Source organism: Natator depressus, chromosome 15 (genome assembly GCF_965152275.1).
Source record: "Natator depressus isolate rNatDep1 chromosome 15, rNatDep2.hap1, whole genome shotgun sequence".
Lineage (NCBI taxonomy): Eukaryota > Metazoa > Chordata > Testudines > Cheloniidae > Natator > Natator depressus.
This window is the reverse complement of record NC_134248.1, coordinates 23,995,771-24,023,142: the sequence shown is the minus strand read 5'-3', so window position 1 is coordinate 24,023,142 and position 27,372 is coordinate 23,995,771. Positions and strand designations below refer to the sequence as shown.

The 27,372-nt window shown below is 49.7% G+C and overlaps 2 protein-coding genes across 12 annotated transcripts in view; both read right to left on the bottom strand.

Moving 5' to 3' along the window:
- The window catches only part of SCARB1 (scavenger receptor class B member 1), a 540,196-nt gene that overhangs the window by 43,021 nt on the left and 469,803 nt on the right, over positions 1 to 27,372 (bottom strand). The window lies entirely within an intron of this gene.
- Positions 1 to 27,372, bottom strand: part of NCOR2 (nuclear receptor corepressor 2) — a 398,218-nt gene that overhangs the window by 142,334 nt on the left and 228,512 nt on the right. For 8 of the 11 annotated variants that reach the window (XM_074972263.1, XM_074972265.1, XM_074972262.1 and 5 more), the window contains 3 exons: positions 17,788 to 17,854; positions 3,916 to 4,103; positions 2,202 to 2,295 (listed from right to left, as the gene is read on the bottom strand). In XM_074972263.1, the coding sequence (XP_074828364.1) occupies positions 2,202 to 2,295; positions 3,916 to 4,103; positions 17,788 to 17,854 (349 nt within the window). The remainder of the gene's footprint in view (positions 1 to 2,201; positions 2,296 to 3,915; positions 4,104 to 17,787; positions 17,855 to 27,372) is intronic. The other 3 variants (XM_074972264.1, XM_074972267.1, XM_074972269.1) reach the window with 3 other exon arrangements.

Genomic DNA, 27,372 nt, shown 5'->3' with positions numbered 1-27,372 from the left:
GCTCGGTAACCACACAGGCTAGAGTCAGGTTCATGTCTGACATTCACCCAAAGGCCACTTTGTCCGTTCACGGCACATCTCAGCCACCATTTCTTATTGCCACGTTAGATGCTGAAACAAACGGCAGATTCTCCGCTTTGCCACCGAAAGTGACAGCCTCTTCCTGTGCCGTAATCCCTTTTTTCCCTTACTGTTAAACACTTTGGGGTAGATTCTGACGCCCTTACTCTAATTTATTAACGGCAGCAAAATTCACGAGCAGTCCCTATTGACATCAGTGGAGCTCTTCACGGTGTCAAACACGGACCCAGCGTGAGTAAAGATCTCAGAATCTGGCCCTCGCTGATTAAGGACTGGGGAAGCCCAGCTCTGGAGTGGCATGTTCTGACCTTGATTTGTAACCAGGTGTCAGTACTTCAGAGAACGCTGAACTGCTAAGACTCCAGAGGGTTGTAAACCTAGCCAGAGTCTCTTATTCTGCAAAGAGTCTTGATGCTTCACTATCAAATTCAGGCACAAATTCCACATCCTAACACAGGAGATGATGGGAGTTAGTGCCGGTCCAAAGAACAGGAGTTACAGCTGTCTGGCATAGCTCTCCGACGGATACAAAGCTGCTTCCTCTTAGCTTCCCACATCCTCAAACTCCACAGCAACACCTTTGATGACATTCAAAATGCTCACAGCTCTCAAGGATGTTCTTTTAATGAGAGGTAAGTGCCAGTTCTCACTAAGTGAGCGGGTTGGCCAGGACAAACACAGGCTGGCCAACAACATTTAACGAGCAGAGCCATGACGTGTAACGACATAATTAGCACCAGTTCAGCTCACAATGGACCAGCCCCAAAAGAGCAGCATTGAATCAGATCTCTGATCTGTTAGGTGCTGGTCTTGGGCAATAGCTAAGGCTCTATCTTTGGCCAAGTCGACACTAAAACGTTAGGTGAACCCAGCGACCTTGCTCAGGGGTGTGAAAACTCCACACCCCTGAGTGAGGCAGTGAAGCCGACCTAACCCCTGGTGCAGCCTGCGCTAGGTTGATGGAAGAATTCTTCACTGGCCTAGCTACTGCCTCTTGGGGAGATGGATTAAGGGCGGCAGAACCCCTCCCATCGCCGTAGGGAACGTCGACACGGAGGCGCTGCAGCTGTGTCGCTGTCCCAGTTTCAGTATAGACGTAGCCCAGGCTTGGCGGATATGGCATAATGCACATCCCAGCTGTTTGCTCCATCGGGCTCCTCTGTAGAAACGTTCTCCACAACGGAGCACTAGCGATTGCCCTTGGCTGTGGGCCCACCCGCCGAGTACTTTAGTTCCTGGAGGAGATCAGTGCCAGGAAGCGCATCAGGCCCCCTCTGTGAAGAACAAATGGAAGCATGGTGCCTATCTGTCCCTGAGAACTAAGCTCATGGGTCAGCCTCTAACTTGGTCAAAGCAAACTCCCTCCCAGCCAAGGGCACAGCAAGTACATGCAGGAAACATCTCTGCTATTGCTGGGCAGCAGGTGCTGTCTCTTCCCAAGCACGAACCCACTCTCGACAGCGTGCGATCAGAGCCAGCCAAGCGGAACCCTCGCGAAACCAGATCCAGGAGAAGCCAATGTCACTGGGACAGCCTGCGATGAACAGAGCACTCAAGAGAGTCAATCCGACTGGCTGATGTACAAACCACTCATCCCATAGGAATCCCCTGCAGGAAACCACATCTCCCGTTAAAATATTATGCATAAACCTGTGCTGTTGTGGGGGTCTGTTCCCCCACCCCCGATTTCAGTTTAAAAGAGTAACCGGTTTGTAGGAACAATGACCGGCTGGAGTTGATGGCCTGAGACGCATTTGAGTGCAAAAAATGCCCTGCCACCTTGACTGTTATTTCATTACGTGAATTCCTCTAAAAGATCCTGCTGCTTCCTAGCAACGAGGATGGGGAGTGAGATGAGGTCAGCCCTGATGGGTGCTCCAGTGGGATGCTGCTTGCTTACACAGATTCTGCTCACACTCCTAAGCCCCGCTCAGGGTCCTGTCAGGGAATCACATCCTGCGCATGACAGCGTTTACTAAACACAGCCGGCCTGATGTTAATTGAATGCGGCACCAGCTCCACCATCAGGGTCTGTTGTGACTGCACTGAGTTCCCCAGAGGGAAGGGGGAATGGGGCAGGTGGGGAAAAAAAGGAAGGAAAAACGGCGACCTGGTCTCACCTCTTGTTCCGAGAGCCCATCGATAATTTCTGACACCTCGTGTTCGCTGCGTGCGGCCGACATGGAGAGACCGCTGCCCCTCTGTCCTACCCTGCTGGGAAATGGCAGTGAAACACTGAAAAACGTATGCCCTGTCTTGTACTTGGCACCGCGCCTCGATCATTTCCCGGGACTCCTCGCATTCGAAAGGTGGCGCAGCCAAAACAGGGAACAAAGCCTGCCTTGGAGGCAAGAGGGAAGACCTCGCACATGTGGCCTACAATTAAAGAAAACCAAACCAAACCCATGTCCTTCCCTGCGTGTACCTGGAGACTTAGTGTGCGGCAAGCCAGGGCGCAAATCTGGAGTGCGCTAGCCAGCTGCACACTCAGCAGCAGTGTGTCAAAGGAATTTCCAGTGCACAGGAGCAGCATCCACCTGGCGACTTAGGGCCAGGCAGGATATTGGGCTGTATATTCACACCCTGGCTTGCCACACGCTGCATCTCCATGTAGATAAACCTTTAGATTAACTCGAGGAATATTTACAATCCATATGACTTTCCACCATAGTTTTGCATTTCATTCATCCTGAACACTGCAATAAACCAGTCACTGTTTCACTTCTGCTTCTGCTCAGCTCCAGGTCATCTTGCCCACTGCGGTTGAGATTGAGCTGCAAATGCTGCAGGGAAATGCTTAGACCCAGACACAGAAAGCTGTTCACTAACCATTTTTTTTTTAAAGCATGAAAAACCTGGCTGTTAATATTAGATTTTTTTTTAACGCTTTTCTTTTTAAGCAGCTAAACCCTAAACATGGGGTCTCAACTCCCGGACAGAGCCTACACTCTTATTTAACTACATACATTTTTTTAAAAGCTAAAGACAAAGAAGCTGTAGGGTGGGACTTTTACAAGTGCCCAACTCTGCTCGCACTGAGGTCAATGGTAAAACTCCCACTGAATATGGCGCCACGCTAAACAGTCTGGGTCCTGACTTGCTAAGGCTTCTTAAGCCGACAACCGGCTGGTTTCAGCGAAACAGGGCTGAGGTCAGGACCCCTCTCAGTGAGGGGCGATCGACTCTGGCAGCACCTTCTCCTCTTGCTCTGGAACAGCCTGACCTTCGGGGCGCTTCTGAAGATGAGGTGAGTTGAGGAGAAGTAAATGAGCTGTGGGAATGGGAGTGGTGGTGGACAATGCTGATCATGTGAATGGAGCGAGTGAGCAAGACCTTTAACATCTTCAGATCTTTTGCAATCTTTTCTACCAGTTCTGCAAATGCTTGGCCTCTGTGCACATACCTAGATCAAAGCCTAGATAAATTTTTAACTATCTACATGACTAAATAATTAGACTGCATCTTCCCACCTTGATTTGAGCCTCCTAATATGGGACCAGGTATACCCTCTCCCAGTCAGATGTTCAGAGTGATGAACTAACCCCATGTGTCATGATGTGGCCAGCCAGGAAATTAACAACACAGGAAAAATGGAGATCTGGATTCTTGAAATTCCTCCTCCTCTGTAGACAGTATGAGCTATGCTGATCCCCCTTGGGGAGAAAGAACCCGAGTTATTTGTTCATGGGGCTCTGTGGTTTGTGCATCTAACAGTTATTCCATTGCAGGAGGAGGGGTCTTGTTTCACCGGGACCCACCCCCCGCCATTTTAGACCATATTTGAACCCCAGCCCCCTATAGGTAAAGGAGAAAGGCTGCCTAGCCTCTTCCTACCGCTTCTCCTCTAACCTCTGCATGCGCTCCTGGAGTTCCCGCTGCTTCCGGATCTCTGGGAACTGCTTCTCATAGTACTCCCGCACTTTGCTCTCCTTGGCACGGCGCCGGGGGTTATTTTCAATGCGCTCCACTTTCTTTTCCCAGGCTTCCATCAGCTGGTCATAGCGCTGGCAAAACTTCTGTTCCTGAAAGGGCAAGCGAGAGGGGGAAGATCAGAAAACAGCCCCAGACAGAGTAGCTCCTCAAGCCCTTCCCTCGATGGCTTGTCGGGCTGAAGAGCAGCCAAGCCGCAGAGAACAGTAGCAGGGTTTGTTAGGTAAGTTGCACAGGGCTGGGGACCAGAAAGAACAAGGAAGCTCAAATCAAGTGTTCTGAACAGAGGAGATTTTGTTCTTAGAGTTGGAAAACTTCCATGATGTCCTTGTCCTAAAGGTCCCTTTCTGAGTGGGACTTTGCTTTTCCGAAGCACTGAGTATCTCCAAACACTTTACACACATCCATCCATTAATCAAAGCCCATCTCCGCCCCACCCCTACCCCAACGAGGCAGATACGGTTCTGCTAGGAGATGGGATAAGATACACATAAGGAAACTGAGGCGCACAGAGAAGACAAAGAGCTCGCCAAAGGACACAACGCAGGGGTAGAAGGCCCCCCACGTCCCTGATCTAATCACTGGATGACATTTCCTCCTGTAGACTGTTACTCTCATTCACTGTCTTTATCAGCAGAGTGTAAGAACATCTGGTTACAAGGACAACACACGCACTTCGGGTAAGTCTACACTGCAATCAGAGGTGTCCTTGCAGCTTAAGGAGGCAGACCCACGTTAGCTTTCATCTAGCCAGCATGGCTACAAGTATCAGGGAAGACGTGGTAGCACAAGCTGTCCAAGTGCACCAGGAGTTCATGGCACTACGTCTCCGCTGCTCTTTTCAGCTGTACAAGTGCAGATACAGCGAGCACAGGTACGCCTGCCCGAGCGACAACCACACCTCCGACTGCAGCGTAAACATGTCCTAACTACTGACGCTGGAACTAGCCCTTCCAACCACAACAGTGGAGCAAGGGCCCCGTTTTCCAGGCACCGGGCTCCATTCTCCTCTTTGTTTCACTCTGGACAGGGCCAGATAAGCACCTAAGGTAGGTAGGCAGATGTACTTGCACCGGGTGTGCAAAAAACAGAAGCTCCTTTGAAAATCTAGCCCAAGATCGACGCCTGCTGTCGGGTGTGCGCTAACGCCTCCCACTGAAGGCTTTGGAAGCTGCAAACCCACAACATGGCTGGAGTTTGTTCTAGAACAGTAAGGAAAAAATTAACCAAGATATGCATTTCACAGTCCCAACCGCATTATCACCACCATCACTATCCACATTAAAGTGGAGCCTACAGGCCCCAAATGAGATTCAAGCCCTATTGGGCAGGCACTGTTAAAACGCCTCCCCCCCCACAAAGGCTATTGAAATCCCTTTGTGCCAGCCCCACGAGAGGTGGTCCCAGCCCTGAAGAGCCTGCAACCTAAACAGACAAGACACACAAGGGGCATGAGGAAAACAGAGAAATGAAATTTCAACTGCATTACAGTCAAGGCCCAAAGCATTTTGTTTCAGAAAAGAATCGCCAAAACCACAAGTACCTCCAAGTAATTCCCAGGTGGAGAAGAGCAGCACTTGAGTAAACACAGCAGGATTAATGAAACTTCAGTGCCAAAGCTGCTGCAAACAGAATCTCCGGGGGATAAGGAGCAGAATATGGCTGGTTTCTCCCCTGGGTAAGTTAGAGCATCTCAAAAAATACCCCAATATTACCAAAACTCATCAATACTCAAAGTCCTGCTATTGCCACAAAGATTTTACGGTGATTTTTCTTCAGCTTTCTACGCCCTGGTGCATCTCAATCAGAAAGGATAGGAAGAGAAAAAAACAAACAAACAAACAAAAATATACCGGAGAGGAAAAAAACAATCCATAAGAGCTGTTCCTGAGGGAACGGAGTCAACCTTTTGCATCCCAACATGAAAGAGCAAACTAGAAGTGTCAGCACTAGGTGCTGGCAGGCTTCCATGCCCTGTGGAAGTCAGTCCCTCTCTCTCTCTCTCTCTCTCTCTCTCTCTCTCTCTCACACACACACACACATACACATACACTTACTTTTGAGAATTGGAGGCCATTTCTTTGGAAGCCCAACCTGAAACACTGAGGGGAAACTGGATTCTCGTGATGGCTGGTGGTTTTTCTTTAATAATTAGTGCACTCAACTCCTGTACAACGCTTTCAGCCTTCAAAGCCCTTCACCAATGTCAACTGAGGTTTTGGTGATTTCAAGCGCTGCCTATGAGCACAGAGCCCTGGATTCTCGGAGCCACGCATGCGGTGCAAACTCTAGCCACAAACGACTCGTGGAGAATTCCCCTGGCTGACAGAAACACCCTACTGGCATAAAGCTGGACACGACTCCTTCCCCAGCACCCCACCCAGAGTAGGGGATGTGGTGGGAGAGGGAGGGGCATTGTGGAACAGAGCTCAACCAATTCTTCAGTAGAGGTAGTGATAAGTTAGAGGCAACAGGGAGGTGGAATTCGGGCACAGGGGAAAATTGAGTCCAGGCGTGTTCAGCGTGTCAGTGCAGACATCCCAACCCAGCCTCACACCGTACCCCAAACCTGACATGGGGGACCAGCCTGCCCCAGAGCTCCATCAATTCTTCCATGCACATTCCCCGTCAACCCACGCAGGACATCCTAAGCATACAACTAAATCCAACCAATAGTAGGGATACAGAGTGATTCTACAAGCAGGGATTCTGTGCATTCTGCTTCCTGTCCACTCCCAGCAAGGTCTCATTTGATGGCAGGGTGGGTTTCCCAAAAAACACAATGGAAACCCGACTGCTTAGGACATTTATATACTCAACCAGATAGCAGGCTTGATCAGAGAACAGACCAACAGGAGACGTTCTCCTCCAGCAGGAGTGGGGAATCACAGAGGCTGGAGATGAAAGGAGACCTACTATATTTTCGCCTCCAATGTACTATTTTTCCTTACTTTATATTCGCACCTGTGCTCTGCGCTGCCCAGTTTTAAATGACTCAAGCAATAACTGGTAGGTCTTCTACATCTCTAATGTCTAAGGATCATTTATTCTCTTGGAAGAAGAGACATTCGAAAAAACTTCCTAACTGTCAGAGTGGTTTTAAGCACTGGAATAAATTGCCTAGGGAGGTTGTGGAATCTCCATCATTGAGGATTTTTAAGAGCAGGTTGAACAAACACCTGTCAGGATGGTCTAGATAATACTTAGTCCTGCCTTGAGTGCAGGGGACTGGCTTAGATGACTTCTTGAGGTCCCTTCCAGTCCTATTATTTGTTTCTTCCCTTTAGGGATATAAAGTTTAATGGGGTAGACAGAACCCTAGGAAATGCAGAAAACATAAGTTCATCCCATTCCCTACTGGCTCTGGTCATTTTACAGTGTGTACACACACACACACACACACACACACACTTCCATCAGTATGCAGGAAGGTTTGCTTGAGTAGCTTCCATTGCTGCTCAGCCCATACACTTCTGTTCCTTCCCATTGGTGTAATTTAAAAGACTGCCCTTCTCCGGACACGAAAAATACCCCGTTAGCAACACTAGAGCGCCTAACCAGGAAAGCAAGGTAAGAGCGAAGGCGTTCAGGCCTGTTACCACACCTTCTGAGCAGCCAGAGAAGCTAACAGTGAACCAGAACAGTCCAAGTGCAAGGAGGGGGGCGGGGCGCTGATTGACAAACATGGCTCTGCAGGCCAGATTCTGCTCCAAGCTACACTGGTGTAAACCCAGAACAACTCCATGCAACTTCCTTCTGGCACAGCCATCCCCCTGCCCATAGGGGCCCACCACCACCATATCCAAGCACCTCCCAAGTATTATGGTTTTACCCTCATAACGAACGCTAAAGTTTCACTCCAATTAAAGGTACCCCCTCCCGCCATGGGAATAATACTCTCTTGCATGCTAAAGCCTAGGTCACACCTTTAAGGCAGCACCCTGAAAAGGGACCGTGTGTAAACAGCGCCCCCCAGAGGGCACTGGGCCTCAGACACAATTTATTCCCTTCTGCCCTCTTGCTCTGGGTGGGAGGCAGTAACTTACTGCAGCTTATTCCCACTGTTATGCCTGGCCAGCCCGTCCCCTGCAGAAAGACCCAAGTGAGGAGCAGCGGCTGGCGCTGCACACTAGACCCACACCCAAGATTCAGGGAGGTCGTACTTGGCCACACAGTGGGTGGAGCCGTCCATATTTGGCTGGGGAAGGCAAGAATGCAGCCCAGCCATAACCGAGCACTCCCCCAGCTAACCAGACAGGCCCTTCCAATGGTCACGCTTTCATCCTTCATGCTGGGGTTCAAAGCAAACTCAGGTCCAAGTGAAGGCAACCGGGTTTGCCAGTGGGGATTTTCAGGTTTCATTCTGAGTGACACTCACCCACTCTAGGCCAAAAATCAAGAAGTGAAAGCAGATGCCACTTTACCAAAATTCAATAGCCAACCCCAACCTCCCCCCCCCACCCCCTTGCGTCATGGAGTTCTCTAGTTTGGAAAGAGCTTATCAGCAACTGATTTCTTCATCAGTCATGCTCCGGGTCACAGCATCCAACACATCGCAAATCCAGATTTCAAAGAAATACAACCTCCTCTCCATCAGCTGTGCCCCACTGCGGGGGGAAGGTCTGCAGCTGTCAACTTCCCCACAGGTCTAACTCTCATCCAGTAACTTTCTCCTTCGAAAGACGCCTGACTGAAAGCTTTTGATGTGAGTGGGAATCTCTCCATTGACTTCACTGCGCTGTGGATCAGGCCCAAAATCTTGAGTGGATTGCCATTTGCCATGCAGATGGATCATGTCATTTATACTGGACACGTCCAACTCTAACATCCGTTGTACAGCAGTTTCAAAGCAGGGGAGAGCAGCCACGTCATCCAGAGAAACCCGGGCTCTTTTCCTATGGCCCCACTCCCCACTTGCGTTGGTTATTGTCAGAAATGGCACCTCGGTGCTGTGAATGCGCGCTCACTATGTAACCCGAGTCATACTGACGCACCAGCCTTGTACTGAAGAGTCTGCGTCCCTCACGATAGGTAATCCTGATCTGGTGTAAGCGAGTCCATCTCCTACTGGAGGCAACAGGAGCTGTGCCTGCTTACTCCAAGGCCAAACTTGACCTGATGTGACCTGCTTTGCTCCTCACATCATCAGTAATATTTCAGTTCCAGCACCTTGACTGCCAGCAATGACGGTGGGAAGCAGAAAGGACGCACAGCTCGTGTCTAGAAACTGGGTTGGGCGTGCGACACTGACAAGTTCGAAACTGCATGAAGTGACTTGAAAACTCAACGATTGGGACCCCAGAACCTGTTCACCTAATTCAGACAGCTGGCTCCCCAGGGCAGGACTCTGCCATTTGATGTGTCCGGCTACAATGACCCACGGCATGGCTGCAGCTGGCCCGGGCCAGCTGACTTGGGCCCATGGGGCGAAGAATGCTGCGTAGATGTTGTGGCTGGGGTCCGGGTTCTGGGACCCTTCCCCCCTCGTGGGGGCCCAGAGTTCGGGTGTCTACACAGCAGTTTTACAGCCCCGAAGCCCGAGCCAGCCAACCTAGGCCAGCCCCGGGTGTTTCACTGTTTTGCAGATGTACGCTAAAAGCCCAGGCCCAAATACAGTGCTCTATAACTAATACGCTAATAACTCAACAGGGGAGTTCGCCACTTCCCTGACCCGGATAACTGCACTTATTTTGGGAAGCAGGAGGGCGGCTACCGCACTAACCGAGACTCTTCCCACTTGCCCGGAGCGGGACCGAAGCGGCAGCTCCCCAGGCAGGATCTAGCTCTCAGCACGAGCGAGTGCCACCAGGGCCCAGCTGTGCCAGGTGTCAGGCCCAGGGAAATGAAAGGGGATCCAAGCCCTAACGCCCAATTGACTGGGCTGCAGATTCCGCTGTTTCAGTGTCTCTGTGTTCAGCGCTTCGAAACATTCAGCTTTTCATTTGGCACAAAAAAATGACTTGGCCAGCATTGCCCCTTCCCCGCACCACCCATCAGCTCATCTCGGAGCGCTACGTTTCAGCCTGATTTCCAAACCCGTTACCATGCAGCCTGAGAGCAGGTGAGCTGCCCCATTGCGGCCGAGCGGTAGCATCTCCCACGTGGCTGGGAGCACGGAAGCCAACGATGCTCAGCTAAACCAGAGCCTCCTTTGTATCCCCCTAAAGTCCTTTCCCCACAAAATTCAGGAGAAGAGTTGCCATTCACTCTTGCCACAGAGACAGTGAGTGATATTCAGACCTCACTGATGCAGGAACCAAATTAGTCATCACCATGACTCAAAAGAGCCACCGTAGCGTGAATTCATGGTTTCATTTATTATTGTGAATATATATAATTTGCACAGCAAAATGACCAACCAAGTATTCTACAACTGGTTAATAACACAGTATAAGCATCCTGATTGGTTAATAATTTGATCATCCAGTGTTTTAACGCCATGTGCCTCATAGAGCCGCAGGAGACACATTAGAGAGCCACTCGCGGCTCCCAAGCCTCAGCCGGAGCATGACTGCTCTACAAGCTGCAGACACAGCCCATGACGGGCTATGGCCCAGATCCTCAAAGGCTCTTGGCACCTAACTCCCACTGATTTCCATGGGAATTAAGCACCCAAATACCTTTGAGGATCTGGGCCTAGATACCCCAACACTGCCAGCCTTTGTCATTGCTATGGTCTAGCGGTCTGGGATTCGCTGTTCTGTACAGCATTTGAGATGGCAGGGTCTCTAGCATGGAAAGGGACAGCCAAGAGGAACTGACTTCCCAATCCCGTGAGTCCCCGTCAGCCAGGCCTGAAAGCAGGGTTAGAGTCAACCCCTTTGCCCTGCCCAATCCTGCCACCATCCCTGCAACTCCAGCATCTCTAAGAGCTGTCTTTTCCTCTCCACTTACAGGGCCAAAACCCATTGTAACTCCTCCTCTCAGCCTCCATGCTACTCACCTTGCTTCTTGCCAGCCTACCAGAGAGCTGCTGCTCACCCCCATCCTCCCCAGTGGCTGCACTGCCCACGGTGACAGTCAAACTCCCGAGCCTCGCTCTTGGAGCACGGCACAAAGGCCTCCTCCACCTCTGCTCTGACTTCACCTTCTCAGTCCCCAAGCTGCCCAAGGCCTTGTCTGCAGTGGGGATCTGCCTCCCTTGCAAACAGCGGTGGCTAGATGCCACACTGATGCATCAATGCAAAGCCCTGACGGAGACAGGCAAAGGTGTGGTTTGCACCGATTCAGCCGACGGCTGCTTCAAGCAGGCGAAGCTGCTTGACCTGCCTGCACTGGTGCAGCTAGCCCAGTGCCTGTCCCCTGAATGCTGAAACCCCCAGGGCACGTTCAAGCCCAAACCCTCCTCCTCCCAGACCAGTGGAATCACCGCCCTCTCTTTATGGCTGTAGGTGACCATCTGCTCTAACAGGCCTTTGGTCATTGGTCTTTTAAGCTGCAGCAGTTTATTCCAGTGCTCTCTAGCATTGCCTCTGGCTGGCCTCTTCGAAAGGTGGAATCAGTTGTACATCTGTCAGTGACTTTCAGAGGGATCTGGGCAGGTAGGACCTTTTGAAAAGCTCAGCTTAAAAACACAAAACCCAGTGGACCAGATAGTGTCCCTGGATGTGAGCATGGGCTCCCATCCACACCCAGGGCAGAAACTGGCCCATAGCACAAGCCAGACCAAATTCGGTAGTCCTCTGTATTTACAGTTATTGCCAAAGCTTTATAGTCCACATCATTTTCCCTCCCAAGAGTCACTTATCAGAGAACATAGATCCGTGGGATGTGTCCATGGGGGAGGGAAAGAAACACAGAGTAACAGACAGAAAGCTATTGATGTTTCTATATAATCCCACAGCAAAATCACTTGCTCTCAAGCTGCCAAGTTTCAGGCCAAGTGGGTTTTTATGCTCCAGTTCTTATGCTGCTTTAAATGCAGTATTCAGGAGAGCTCTCGTCTAATGTTCAGTGCCTTCTTTTGATCTGTTACACTGAGTGAATCTATGAAAGGAGTGACCAAGTGTAAAATGAGAGAGGGGTGGAGGCCATATAATCCAAACGACGACCTGCAAGTTAGCAAGAATCTGAAAGATGACAGCATTCCCTTTTCAGAGCAGGGGCTCAGCTGCAATGTGAGGCAGTAATGAAGGGGAGCATGGTTTGTTAGGTTAAATCACAGGTCGGCATTCCCCGGGGGTAGCGCCATATAAAACCCAGCTGGGCCATTTGCCTTTGGAAAGAAGTAAATCTGAACTGCATTTGATAATCAACTTCTTCCCATACCTTTGCATTTAATGCAGATCAGATTTACTCCTTGTGAAAGGAGTACTTCTAGCATATTAGTCATTTAAAGTAATGGAATAATACGACAATAAAACCCTGTATCTGTTTTGTCTTTAGAGCACCAGATTTGATTCAGACAAATAAAAGCCCAAGTAAATTTTCTGGGGCTAGCAAAAAATTGACCCTGAAGTTCAAGGGGGAACAACAGTAATCAGCTCTTTGTATAGCCCTTGGCAATATCCAACATTTCTTGGGATGTCAGGAAGTATCATTAATATACCTGTTCCACAGATGTGGAACTGAGGCAGGGGGCATTGGCTTACTCCAGGCCCACTGGGGAGACCAGTATCAGATTTTCTGGCTCCTACTCCCATTGTCAAACCACACTTTCTCTCAGAATGCTGCACAATTAGGATAGGATGCTGTCCCAGGGTGGCTGGCCCTGTAAGAGGAGCTGGGCCCAGCCTCACCTGTGACACATCAGCTCCCGCCCAGCCGAGACAGATCTGCCAGGGATCAGGGTATTATAAAAGCCAGCCTGTAGGCCAGCTGGGGAGAGAGCTGCCGGGAGCAGGCAGGCGCTGGCAGGGAATCCTAGTTCAAGGGGGGGAGAGCTACAGGAAGCAGGCTGGCTCCTGTGGGAGGCCCTGGAGAAGGGTATGGCTCTAAGGCATGTGGCTTGCAGAGTGGAAACCTGTAAGGAATAGACAGGCCCTTGCAGACGACCCCAGGTTAGGGGAAAGGGACTAGTTTTCTGTGGAAGAAATAAAGAATAAAGGGCCTGAACCAGACCCTGGACATGGCTTCACTCCTTCCTGGGCTGAGGGGACAGGCCAGCAGCCTGCAATGCCAACCCACATAATGCAGGGCACAATGGCTCAACACACACCCTGCATCTGCCATAACGTGGCCTCTCCGTTTTCCGGGGGCCATCACATCTCATGCAGACCGGCAGGTTTGCCGCGGGCATTCACATTCCGCACGGCTACCCAAGCCCTGCTGTGTGTGGTGCTGGGAGCGTCTTCAAGCACGACCACCTGCTTTTCCAAATCTAAAAAGGAAGCCAGCCCTTCCGAAGCCGAGAAATACAAACATGCTGTCGCTGGGTTGTCAGGGACACGGTCCCGCGGCCAGACCCCGTCAGTCCGTCACATCCCACCTTTCGAAGGGGACAGTCCCAGCTGGTCAAAGTGGCACATCGCTCTCTGAAATAGGCAAAGCCTCTGGATCCCAGGCCGCAGTCTGGGAAGTGGGACGGTCCCCAGGATCCCTTGCTTCCCGCCACACACTATTGGTTGCGAGGAAGTGATAAAGGCAAGACATGTTCAGCTGAATGCAGGTCCCAGCTTGAGGCCAGCAAAGATGCTGTTCAGGAGTCCATCCGCAGAGAGCCGACACATTCTGTTCTCCGGTTTCTCTGTCCCCGCTGCCCTTTCCCTCTATTTCTCCCCTTCCTTCTCCTACTGTCTTCACAGAGGTGGCGGGATTCTTCCCGGCCACGCTGAAGCACAGCCATCATGCGCTCTGCTCCTGACCCCACCCATGCTGCTAACAGAAGCGCTCTCCGTGATGGTGCCCCCATGGGGCTGGTGTAGCACAGACACTCCTCTCCAGCAGCCTCAGCATGGAGCAGGAACCCCATAAAATAGAGCCCAGCATTGGGACTCTCCTGCCCCCCTAGGGACATGTAGGAGTTTTTTGGTTTCAAGAGCAGCTCACCTGGGAACTGAGGAAAAGGGGGGAACTGGAGCAAAAAGCAAAAGCCTGTGAAACCAGCCCAGTGACTTCTCCCATCATGGGCAAGAAGCGGCAGGTAATCTGAACAGACCCCGCCAGCACAGAGGTTTCCCAGCTGCTCCTCTCCTAGTGAGGCCACCTGGGCCAGACAGCAAATAAACAAACAACTCAAAATAAGCAGGCAAATGAGGACATGCTCCAAGGTTCATTCTGCTGCCAAAAAGTCTGCCACGTTTTCCCGCTTTTACAGCTCCGTGTTTGGGAAAAGGCTAAAAACAGCCCGTGAAGTTTTGCGAGCGGTGGCCTGAATGCTGGGATGCAGCTGGCTGCTGCTGCTGTGTGCCAGTCTGTGGTTTCCCTGGAGAAAGGGCAAGGCTCCGAGTCTCACAATTTAGGAAGGCAAAGGCTTCCTTTTCCGAAAAACAAACAGGATTATGCAGGACACTTGGAACCTGTGACCCCCACCCAGCTGATGCTCCATGAGGGCTGCCCAGAAAACATTCATTCCGCTTCATGAAAAATGTCGCGGTTACTAAAAAGAGTTTTTGTTCACACTGGAGGGAAATGGAGACTTTTCCGAATCAGGGAATTGAATACGGGTCTTCTGCACCCCATGTGAGTGCTCTAGCCACCAAACTAGAGTCAAATCTCCCCGCTGTTCCACTTTGTACAAAGAATCAGCCATTCATACCAAACAGAATACTCCAAAACAGAATCTGAACCCGGGTCTTCCCTATTCCAGGTGAGCACCCTAGCCACTGGGCTATTTCGGCCATTCTCTTTCTTTTAAGCACACGCACACTCACCCTGGGCCTGATCCACCTTCGCACGGAAATTTTCATCAGAACGGAGATGTTGCCACACACAGTTTTGACTTTGACAAATTGGCATTTTCCCACAAAAAAAGAAGTCTTGTCAAAAAATTCCTGACCCGCTCTAGGCTACCTTACTTCTCCCATAACCTCCAATCTCCTCTGTGCGATACACAAACGCACACCCTGCACCGCTAGTGGCCATTACAGACCCCAATGCACTGGCTCGGGGTTCTCAAATGTCACGGCACCGTGACCCCCTTCTGACAACGAAAATACTACACGACCCCAGGAGGGAGGACAGAAGTCTGAGCCTGCCTGAGTCCTGCCACCCTGGGGTGGGGAGCAAAGCCGAAGGCCAAGGGCTTCAGCCCCAGGCGGGGGGCCTGTAACCTGAGCCCTCCCACCTAGGGCTGAAGCCGTGGGGCTTCAGCTTTGGCCCTGGGTAGTGGAGCTCGGGCCCCGCCCCCGGGCCCCAGCAATCTAACACGAGATTCAGATTGAGAACCGCTGCACTCGTCTGTTGTGCAAGAGCGTGTGGGGGAGGGAGCTTACGCTGGCTGTGTCTACACTACCGGCACTCCAGTAACACAGCAGCTGGGCTGCTGTCGCATAGGAGATTCCTACAGCAACAGAAGGGCTGCTCCCATCGCTGTAGTAAATTCACCTCCTGAGCAACATACCTCGGTTGACCTACATTCCAGGTGTAGACCAGGCCTGAGAGGCAAAACAACCGGCCCACAGTCATCCAGCAGGTCAGTGGGAGAGCCAGGAATAGAACCCAGGTCAGCTGAGGCCCAGTCCAGGGCTCCATCCACTAGGCAACACTGCTGATATCCTGATGACACAGTTCAGTCACTAACAAAACAGACCAGATTAAAACCAGTGTCTGAGTGGTCAATAATGTACCCCTTTACCAGTCCCCTGAGCCATCCAATCCCTGGCTGCACCAGGCAAACGCAATCAGTATCTAATGTAGAACCACGTCCACATCATGCGATTTGTCCAACGGTGATATATTAAAAGGTGCATATGTATGAGAGAGAGAGAGAGAGAGAGATGAACGGAAACATTCCAGAATAGACAAGTGCTTTTCATTTCTTTTTTTAAAGAGCGTCTGCTCTATGAAATAGGCAGCTAGATGTGCCCATTTTGCGAAGAGAAACAGCAAAGGCATTCACTTTGCAACTTCAGCAACAGTATACTGCCTATTCTACAAAAATAGGCCATATGCTCCCCCCTAAATTGAAAAATCCCCATTCAAGGGCACGGAACAAACCGGGTGGCAGAAATTTACTGATTCTTCATAGTAGGCAATTTTTCTGCAAGCCACATTTTGGGTCCCATGGAATTGCAGTTAAATGAAACTGCCCCTCCACCTCCTCACTGCTTACAACAGAGCAACCTATTCAAGATTTAGTACAATGGAGGGTATCACACACAGTACCAGAAACAACCCTGCTTAGTTCCTCTGTGCTTCCAACAAAACCACATGCTGCTTTGCAAATGCTCTATTTTGAGGAAGAAAATATTGATGTTCTTCTCTCAAATGCAAAAACCATCAGTTATTCCAGGCAGTGTATTTGGGGAAGGAGGGTTACGAAGCAAAAAGCCAAATGACTTAAAGGTGAATTCCAACCCACAGGAGAACTGCGCTATCCCTTTGGAATGCACATCCCGGGGCATCACAAAAGGTTTTTTAAAAACACAGAAAAGAACAAGCACGCGCCCTTATTCACTAGCAGTAACAGCCATGCTCTGATCGCTGGCTCTGATACATCTCCAGGAACAGCCCCTCCAAGCGTGGCTTTTACAGTCACAGCTTTAATACCACTTCCCCGATGTGCATTATTCAAAGCTTTCCTAACTATCCCTCCCAGGTTCATGCAAACTTCCACTCCCACGGAACTTAACAAAACCTGCTAACCCTTCCACATCAGAAGCTAAATCCCACATTTCAGGCTTCCCCACAGAGGGCAGCTCAGTAGTGTCTATATCGAAGTCTGCGTTTCTAAATAGTCTAACGTGAAAGTCCATTGCAACATATAGCTGACATGGAAAAAAAATACATGCCTCACCTGTGAGACTAATAATCATTTAGATTCTTAAAACAAAAATTGTTTACAATCTGATTTGTGCTTCCCAATCTGGGCTGTTTGTTTACTTTTGGCATTTCACTTAGTTTGGACAATGGATAATAGACTGGTCAGTTTCACTTTTGTTTCTAGGTTTCACTTTCCAGTGACCATGGAGCAGCACAATGGGGTCGTTCGGTTACTTTCCAGAGGCAATGTTGTATAAAATCTGAAGTTTAGGTTTATAACCATCTGACCAGGTCCCTTCAAAATCTCACCATAAAACCCATGTCTTTTCCATTACGTAACGAAGAGTAACTTCCATGAAAAGTGTTTGCAGTTCACTTTTAGACAGCTTTTCTTGCAACAGAATTGGACGGAGCTGTTTTGTTTTGTTTTAAACCACAAATTCCTAAAAGGTAATTCTGTGGTCAGCTGGAAAGAGTGAGATTAATCTTCATACAATTTGTCTGCTGTGGAGTCAACATAAGCTTCACTCTTCTCTCAGGACCCGATTACTTACACTGAGTAGAAATGTACTCCACAAACAGTCCCATTGAAATCAACGACGGACTCCACTATGGATAAAGCAAGAGGCTATTCGCCTTTCCTGTGAATGGGGATATTTGTGGAGTAAGGTACTGCCGAACCGCAGAATCAGGCCCTGGGTTACTTGCATACAAGTTACTTTTATAATGGAGGCTGCTACAGCATGGAAGACAGAGGATCCTACAAGAAGGAAAAAAAGCAACAGGTAACATGCTAAATACCAACCTGTCTGTGCTGGGATCCCTCCTTTTGTTTTCTACGTACAAGAGCTAAACATGGAGTCTTCTTTGCATCTGTTATGCACATATAAAATAAGACTTAGGAACTGCACTTACCCACTGTTTACGAGCATGATTTCTCCTCTTAAAGTACAAAATTAACTTCTTCCGCATTGCCTGGTTTCTACAGCGGAGAAAAGGGGGAAAAAACATAACAGTCCGTTAAAATGCGAAGTCCTGCACACCCCTTCTGTTTCCAACACCATGCAACAATTTCTACCTTCCCGTTGAAATGACGCAACCTCAGAGCGGTGGATGTGGCACGGCACATACGGCCCTTACTATCCCTCTGGAGCAAAACTGAGCCGGTCCCTGCAGTTCTGCTACACAGGCCAAAGTCTCTCTCAATGCTCCTTTGATAAGCTGCATTGTTTGCCTTGCAGTACGCACTTCACCTGGGGTTCGTCCAGTCACCCCAGCGCCTGACCCTACTGACGTTTACGCGTGTGTAACTTTACTCACTGATGTGTTTCCAGGATCAGGGCCACAGATTCTAACTAACTTCACTAGCTCCCTTAATCCTCCTGACCTCTGCGACTAAACTTACTGCTCGCTATCACACGTAGTCCCGCAGATGCCAAGTGCTCTACGTTATGTCAATCGCACCAGTCCCGGGAGCAAGCACTAGCCAGCATAGTGCCTGTTGGAGAACCAGACCCTTCATTTCCCAAGTGACGAAAGAAAGACAGCCACGTAACAGTAATGGCGTATTGGCGCCTACAGTCCCCGCCCCCACGGTCCTGCCTCAAAGCATTAACTCCACAGCACCCCTATGGTACAATGAAATGTTAAGACGCGGTTTACAGCTGGAAGAACAGACAAACAGAGGTGAGAGTAGGAAAAAATACAGTAGCGCTCTATGGAAGCTATACCACAATTACAGGGCAATGGGATGTTTCTGCTACAATGCTCAGAAATGAAGGAGAGCAATGCTGACGTTTAAAATCACCAGGTTCGGCTTCGGCGGGACTGAGTCGGCAGCTGATGCCTCTCTTAGGTCCCAGCTCAGAAAGGTACTTAAGCATGTGCCCAACTTTCAGCATGCGAATAACCCATTTATTTCACTGATTAACGTTAGGCATGAGCCGAAGCACCTAGCTGCATCAGGGCCTGAGAGCTGGGGTTACTGCTGGCTGCAGACAGAGACAGTGCTGCAACTTTCCACATTGCGGAAGTTTTCTTTACTCTAGGCTTGATTTGCTCTTTCTGGAACGCTGCAGTTCTGCAGAGACAGAGGGAGCTGCTGGAGACGTATGGATGTAATTACAGCTCCATGCAACCTCTCTACACAGAGAGGTAAAGTGACTTTCCTAGGGTCATACAGCAAGCCAGCGGCACAGCTGGGATTAGAACCCTCAAGAGTTCCTTGTTTCCAGCCCAGGACTCAAACCAACAGGACCACGCTGCTTCTCCACTTACCTCTCAAAGAGAACTTTAGGACAGCCACCCTCCCAGCCTAGGGAAGGGAGAGCTGCCCGGAACGCATGCCTGACTAGCCAACACACACACAGTGGGCTCGATTTCCTACCTACAGGATCCAAATGATCGGAAGTGGCAGGTCTGAAGTGATGGTTTCAAGGGAAACCTGGGTGCAAGGAAATCTCCCACCCCTTTTACTCCCTGGGAACCCTGTCCTGTAAAGGAGCAAGCAAATCAATTGAGTGAGCTCAGCATCTTGCAGGAGCTACTGAGCACCATGCAGGATCAGGAACTCAGCAGCAGCTATAAGGGATAAAAAGTAACCCATGTGGATAAAACCAATCCGCACTTTCAGCCAGACACGTCTCAGCCCCCCCGCCCTTTTTTAAGAGGTCCAAAATACCATGTAGAAAAGAAAAAGTCCCCACCCCTAAGGATGGAGAGCCGAGGGGCTCGCAGAAGCCTGTGAAATGTTGGCTGAACCCAAGTGCTGAACTGTTTCAAACACACATTCGCACTGCCAGTTGTTATTGTAATAGAAACTCTTGGCAAAGAACAAAGATCAGGTGCGAGTGTGTGTCTGCAAAGAAGCCTTTGATCCCAATGAAAGCAGAGCTGCATGGTGTGTAATTACTATCAGGAGCCTAAAAAGAATCTTTCCCACCCACCCAGGAGTTCCCAAAATGAAATACACCTAGTGTTCTCCATCTGGCTCTCCCTCCCTCTTCCCCTCCCCATGTCCCTTGACTGGAAAAAAATACAAAACAGAGAAGCAGAGTGGATGGACTTCATTTTCAAAGAGATCCACAGACCCTTGGGGACCCACGATACACACTGTGCCCTCCCACCCCTGCCGCCGCAATAACCGGCCTTCATCTGGCCCTCCTGCAGGAGCGGCATTGTAGACACTGAATCCTTCTAAGCAGCATTTCTCCAAAACACAGGGAGCAGCCCAAGAGCTAGCCAGCCAGAAAAAGGGATGGATGGATGGATGGATCATGGATGGATAAAAAAGGAGGAGGTCACCTTTATACAAAAAGTGTATAGAGTTGGATTTACTTTCTGGAGAAGAAGGGACGATGCTGACTGCCTCCTCCCTCCTCCAACAGCGCACAGGGTCCTAACAAGACACTTTCTACCCTTTGCCGTTCAGTCACCCACATTTGCTTTGGTTGCTTCTCAATTCCTCTCCTGGCATTTATAGGTTTTCTCCCTAGACGGTAAGCTCTTTGGAGCAGGGGCTGTTCTTAAACCTGCCTGCAAAATGCTATCCAAATAATAATGGGACATGGGTCAAGGTCCTCCTCTTGTTCCCAGCAGCCTGTGACCGTGCTTATCCTATTGGGATCTGCTTTGATTACCCAGCAGGATGCACACAACTCTGACTTGATTCGTGGTCTGAGTAATAATGTTCTATTCTGCTTTCCCCTCTTATTTAGTTACCAGTGGTGTCAAAGGAATGCTGGATCCCAGAGCTCCGGTTAAGCCGCACCACATTGTCATTCTCTCTGACTTCACCTTGAACACTTTGATGTAAAAATAGAATTGGATTTCCAAGGTAGCGCTTGCAAGTGGCATCTGCAACCTCCTTGTTCAAACAGGAAACAGTAGCTAACTGCCTGAATTAGAGTCAAGCATCCCCAGTTTGAGCCTTCTGAAAGTAAAACACTCAGCCTGAAACCACCATGCAAGTCCAATTATGGGCAGCGATAACGTTAACAGAATTAATACCGATGTCAAATATTAGCATAAGGCTTGTGTGTCCCTGCAGATAACTGCCTGGATCTAGAATTTTTTTTTGAACCAGGGCCTGCATATCAAACGGCACCCTTTTTATTATAATGATGATTATATGTGCATATATATATGGACAGTGTTGATCACAAAAGAAAAAAAATCTATGCCAGAGGGGCTGTTTTTTGGGGAGGAGAGGGGATCACTCTTTTTGACTGTATGTTTGCAAAGGACCCACTGTTATTCCAATCTGCATTGCAATGATCAGAGCCCAACCCATTAGACCAGAGGTGGGCAAACTACGGTCCGGGGGCCGCATCCAGCCCGCCAGACGTTTTAATCCGGCCCTCAAGCTCCCGCCGGGGACAGGGTCTGGGGCTTGTCCCGCTCTGGTGCTCCAGCCAGAGAGGAGGGTAGGGGGCTTGCCCAACTCCATGCGGCTCCCAGAAGCAGTGGTATGTCCCCCCCCTCCGGCTCCTACGCGTAGGGGCAGCCAGGGGGCTCCGCACGCTGCCCCTGCCCCAAGCGCCGCTCCCACAGCTCCCACTGGCCAGGAACCACGGCCAATGGGAGCTGCAGGGGCGGCACCTGCAGACAGGGTAGTGCGCAGAGTCGCCTGGCCCCACCTCCGCATAGGAGCCGGAGAGGGGACTGCTTGAGGTAAGCATCACCCAGAGCCTGCGCCCCAACCCCCTGCCCCCCAGCCCTGATCCCCCTTCTGCCCTCCAAACCCCTTGGTCCCAGCCCAGAGCACCCTCTGGCACCCCAAACCCCTCATCTCCCGCCTGGAGCCCGCACCCCCAGCCAGAGCCCTCACCCCCTCCTGCATCCCAACCCCAATTTCATGAGCATTCATGGCCCGCCATACAATTTCCATCCCCAGATGTGGCCCTCGGGCCAAAAAATTTGCTCACCCTTGCATTCGACCTATTTAACCAACATCACTGAGAGAGGCTTTTCTCCACTGGATCACACAATCCCACTGTGCTTCGTCTAAATTTCTACAGCATGTTCCATCGAAGTGTTTTGCAGCTAATTGTTGACTTAAACCTCACCATCCACCTGTGAGGAAGATAAAGTATTCTCTCCCGCTTTTAAAAAATGGGGAAACTGAGGCACGAGGTGAAATGACTTTGCCCACTATCATGCAGTGAGTCACGGAAAGAGCCAGAGACCAGGACCCAGGACTTGTTGTCCTGTGCTTCATCCACTAGGCCATGTTTCCTCTCTGGAATACTGCAGCTCGGGTGGATGAAGATGAAATGCAGCCAGATCCAACATAATATCAAGGCCTGCAAAATATCAGGCCTTCCAGGCAGAAAGTTCCTTCACTGCTCCACCCCCCACCCCTCTTGAGCTTTCTCTCCCAAGTCCTCTGAAGAAATTCTTGGCTTCTCACTGGCCCTGCTGAGCCAGATCCACTCAGAACACTGGAATTAACCTCTGTTCACCCCAACAGTCGGGATGTGTTTTCTTCTCTATATTCCAGCGCAATGTGGTGCCACAGCAGACAGTTTATTTTTAAAGAGGCACTGTCACAATCTGGACTTCTGTGTGAACAAGCTTTGATAGGAACCTAATCCCCAGAAACACATTCCCATTATTTTCAAATTCCAGTGGAAACAGGTCATCTGAAAACACAGTGTTCCCAACTCTGATGATTTTATCACAAGTCTGAGGACATTTGCTGCTTTTCGTCAAGCCCCAGCTCTCGGAGTCAGGTGACGGTGAGCACTTCAGCTTTAATTAAAAACGAACAACATTTTATTTCTGCGTTTCCCGGTTACAGAGAAAAGGGTGAAAACGTGAATCCTAAACCTCAAACACGAAAAGGCAAATCAAAGGAACCCAACAGCTATTACTGTTTAAAATCTGGGATTAAAGAGAGCCTGGCTGGTTTGATTTTTGAACGCTTGGGGTTGGCAATGCTGAATCACAACTCTGCAGGAGAACTGAAATTGACCAGAAACAAAAGAAAACCCAACACGTTTTCAGCTTCCAAGCAGCACAAACCGTGGAAAAAGCATTCGGGGGCTTGACTCACCAGTCCAGTGCCAGGCAGCACAACTGCACTAAATCAGCAGAGCTCCGCTGACCTAAAACTGGAGTCAACGCAGGGGTGAAACAGGCTCTAGATTGCTAACGCTATTTCAGTTTTAATCACTGGGGGGCCCGATTCATCCTCCAATGGGGAAGTCAATGGGAGTCGCAACGGTCACTGATGACAGGATTGGGCTCACTGGTGTCAATTTAAAGGTAAGCATGGAAATCCATTTCCACAGAAGAGTATCCCTTTAAGCTTTGCCTCACACCTGTGAGGTCGGAAGGCTGTGGCTGCCTTGAAACTCATCAGCAGATAGGAGAGTAAATGAGGAAATTTAGAGGAAAAGCAAAGGCAAAATTTAGAGGCTCCATTTCCACAGAAGAGTATCCCTTTAAGCTTTGCCTCACACCTGTGAAGTCGGAGGCTCTTACGCAACTAATGAGTAGTCTTGAGTTTTGCATTATGTCTGACCTTGAGAATACTAATGTAGGCAAAGGCTTAATCACTCTGCAGCTGTAAAGCCTGGAAATGTCTTGAAAGCCAGTGCATGTTTATCATGATCAGGGCTGAAATAATCAGCTAACGGAAGGGTTGTGTTTGTTTGGTTTTTTAAAACATACTCTAAATGTTTCTGCTGCTTTACCTTTCCTGTTAAGGTCAAGCCTGCAAAGGTTAGTACGATCTTGCGAAATATAAATACGCTTCACAGTTTATCTTGCTACATACACCGCTGTTACTTAGAAACCATTTGCAGGGAGGTTAACTCAGAGCACATGTCTGAGGAGCACATGTTCTGCTCCCAGGGCAAACCGAACTTCCCGCTGCGCAGCCGGTGAAGGTAAAGGCTGTCCTCTGTAACAGCTGGAGAGGCACACAGTGCTTGTAGCAGAACTTTAGGAAGGTCATCGTCGCAATACACCATCCCCTGCAGGGGCATCCATCCTCAGGAACTATGTCTTCAGTCCCTGGGCTCTTAAAGATCTGGAGAATTCAAAGTGATTGAAAAAATAAACGGATGGAGGTATGGAGCTAATCTTGAGAGTTAATTTTGAAAGCTGTGCTATGGATTGAGGGCAGGGAGCCATGCCAAAAACTTGACTTGGATTCTGAGCTGCAGATGTGCTGGAAAGAACTCCGTTCGAGTGATTTGTACAGAGGTTTGCTCACAATTAGTTGACTACTCAGTCTCCTCCGAAAAGCTGGCGGATTGTGAAGCAAGGTAGGGAGGTACTTGAGATCCCTAGAAATGCAGCTGTCTCCAGAGTCTGCTTCAGAACCAGGAGAAAAGGGGGGGAAATCAAGGCAAGGGATGTGAAATCTGCAGCAATGCCATATGCTCAGCCTCTGAGGCAGGGAGTGTTTAAAACACAGTTTACGGCCACCCTTGGGCTTATGGTATGGAAGTAGAGCCCAGAGACTCCTGATTTGAGATATGCCAGAGCCCAAGCCTATTATTCATCTCAAATCGCTCTGCGAACCCCTTGGGGTTTTTTGTTTTTACTGCTGGTGAACTCAAACAAGAAGTCCTTTCCATTTGGCTCTTGAGGAGGACAGGAGCCCAAGCAAACACTATGCAGGTGTGCAATGCTGTATTTTACAACATGGGTATCTTTAGAAGTGAAAGCCAGGCACAGCGCTCTGTGTCACAAAGTATGGGCGCCCCTCTTCTGGGGGAAAAGGGTGCCAGCTGGCTGAATTGCATGGGATTTCTTGCTTGGAAAATACCAGGGGTGGCCAACCTGTGGCTCCAGAGCCACATGCGGCTCCTTGTACAGGCACCGACCCTGGGGCTGGAGCTACGGGGCCAACTTTCCACTGTGCCGGGGGGGGGGGGGGGTGCTCACTGCTCATCCCCTGGCTCTGCCACAGGCCCTGCCCTCACTCCACCCCTTCCCACCCCCTCCCCTGAGCCTGCCATGCCCTCGCTCCCCCCCGCCCCGAGCCTCCTGCATGCCACAAAACAGCTGATTGGGAGGTGCAGGGAGGGAGAGACACTGACTGGCAGGGCTGCCGGCCAGTGGGAGGCGCTGGGAGCGGGGGTGGGGCTGCTGATGTATTACTGTGGCTCTTTGGCAATGTACATTGGTAAATTCTGACTCCTTCTCGGGCTCAGGCTGGCCACCCCTGGAATAGACACCGGTACGGATGGCCTGGTCTGAAATCAGATATTGCCCAGCCTGCTGCCAAGCAGATTCTACCAAGACAACAAAGCCAAGGGGAGAAAGTGCAGAGAGTCTGTAACAGTCTCATTCCACCTGTGCCTACTTGGTCTGAGGGATGGAGGAGGAAACAGATGTTAAATAAATAAAAACGCATGGTTTTAATCATGAATGAGGTTGGGGCAGGAACCATCACCTATTTAAAAAAAAAAAAAAAAAAAGCAGGATTCAAAGCACCCATAATTTAAGGCCCAGTTCTGCAGCCTTTTCTCATGAGTAATCCTTCCTCACCCACGTAGCCCCACTGATTTCAATGAGATTATTTGTATGCATGAGTAAGTGTTCCAGAACTGGTCCCATAATCACTAAGTACTATAATTTAAAAACAAAACAAAACAAAAAAACCTACCTCTCGCTCTCTAGGCAAACCAAGGGCAGCAAAGATACTCTGTTAAAGTGGAAACTTTCACCTTAACCCGCTTGACATGTGGTTGTTTTCATTTTAGGCTTTCACAATGGAGGAGGGCACCCATCAGCCTGCTTTTGAGTTATTTGGCCTGAGCCCACATGAATTACTTGGCTAGACTCAACTGGGTTGTAACCTTAACGCATTTTGTGCACGCACCGCCCACACCCCTGCTCCAAACTCTTGTGATAAGAATTACAGCTACACACAGGTCTGGGGTACTATACAGATCTGCCAAATCTGCCTGCACAGAAGTTTGAACCAGCACAAGGGACAAAGGAATTTTGTTATTTCATCAAAACTAATCTCAGGTGTTTAATTACACAGGAATCCTTTTCACCAAATAGTCAGTATAAACAGAGGTAGGGATCAAGCCTGCCAAGACGTATGGCAGTAAGGGTGAATTAGCTGCTGGCAGCCTGATTATACAGTGACATTTGTTGTGGAGCCCAGGGACAAAGGCAGAAGCCGGATTACGACTTGAGCTGAACAAACCAGGGAGTCTGGGGTCTTCAATCATTGGAATCCACGCCGCAAGACGGAGACGCTCCGAGATCGAAACTAACCAGCAGCCAAGGAAAAGGGAATAGCTTGTATGTAAAGGAAAGGCTGGCTTGCTTCCTGCCGGCTTGTGTTTCTGCTGCTGCCCCAGTTCCTTTTGGTACTCAGGCACATCAGACGCCGTGCCAGTACTTTGTGTTGCTTACCACGCCCCAGCTCACATGCTTGGAGGGCAGAGTGTGGAAACGGGCTACCCTTACACCTACAAAGGTGTGAGTGACACCTGATCAAATGTATCAGAGAGGGCAGACGGTGCATTATAGGTTGCATGTAGCATCCCACTCATCCATTTCCTTGCTCCTGCTCCGAGATGGGACCATATTAGCAGGGTATATCCCTATTTACCCACAGTCACTTCACACCCCTTAACCGCAATGAAGTGGAGAAGCAACGCTCCACGTACAACATTCAGAACCCCTTGGGGGGGGGGGGAGAGCGGGGAGAAAAGGTTCCATTATCCAGAGTGTCCGTTTTCCTATTAATTTATTCCAGGGCACTTAGGCCCCACTAAGTTAACAGTGTTATTACCACCACTAATGACAAAATAAAACGGGAGCCTGAAATGACAGAGGCAAATCTCTCCGGAGTTGCTGTAAGGCACTTGTAATGCATTCCATGTGCTTACAGGCACCGTTTGAGCCCAGTGACACTAGTCAAAGGAAAGATACTGTAAGTGGGTTGCCAATCACATCACCATTTTCTGAATCACATCCTTGCAAATACAAAGTGCACTTGGCTGCAGATGTCCCAAATTATCACAGCTTTTATCTGTAAATAGCAGAAAAAGGCTTGAACCACTAATCCTCCTAGAAGCTTATACGCTGCGTTCGGCATGACTGTGGTCCGTGGCGACGAGGGAATGCCGTCACAGGCAGACTGGTATTACGGGTGTCGGGGCCCTCGGAGGTTCCCGAGTGGAACTCCCTCCATGCCACACAATGTTTATGCCCCTGCCTGGTATCCACTCCTTTTTTTAATGTCCAACGTGCTTGAATAACTTCCTTTGGCAGCTGTTCTCTCCGTGCCTGGTGTCCTGAATGTCAAACCGGGAGATTCAATTTAGGTCCTTTTTGCACCTTTGGGCTGAAGACAAAAATCAGACAAGTGCAAGCCTCCCTGTAGTTCTTCAGCAGCAGCCTTTCCAGCCATAAAAGACACCCCGGCATTACCCGACTTGTCTTCTCCTGAAGCCCACGCTGTTTGTTTCAGTGCTGGCCTGTTCAAGGTATTCCATACAGAGCAAGCGCCAGGCTTGGTAG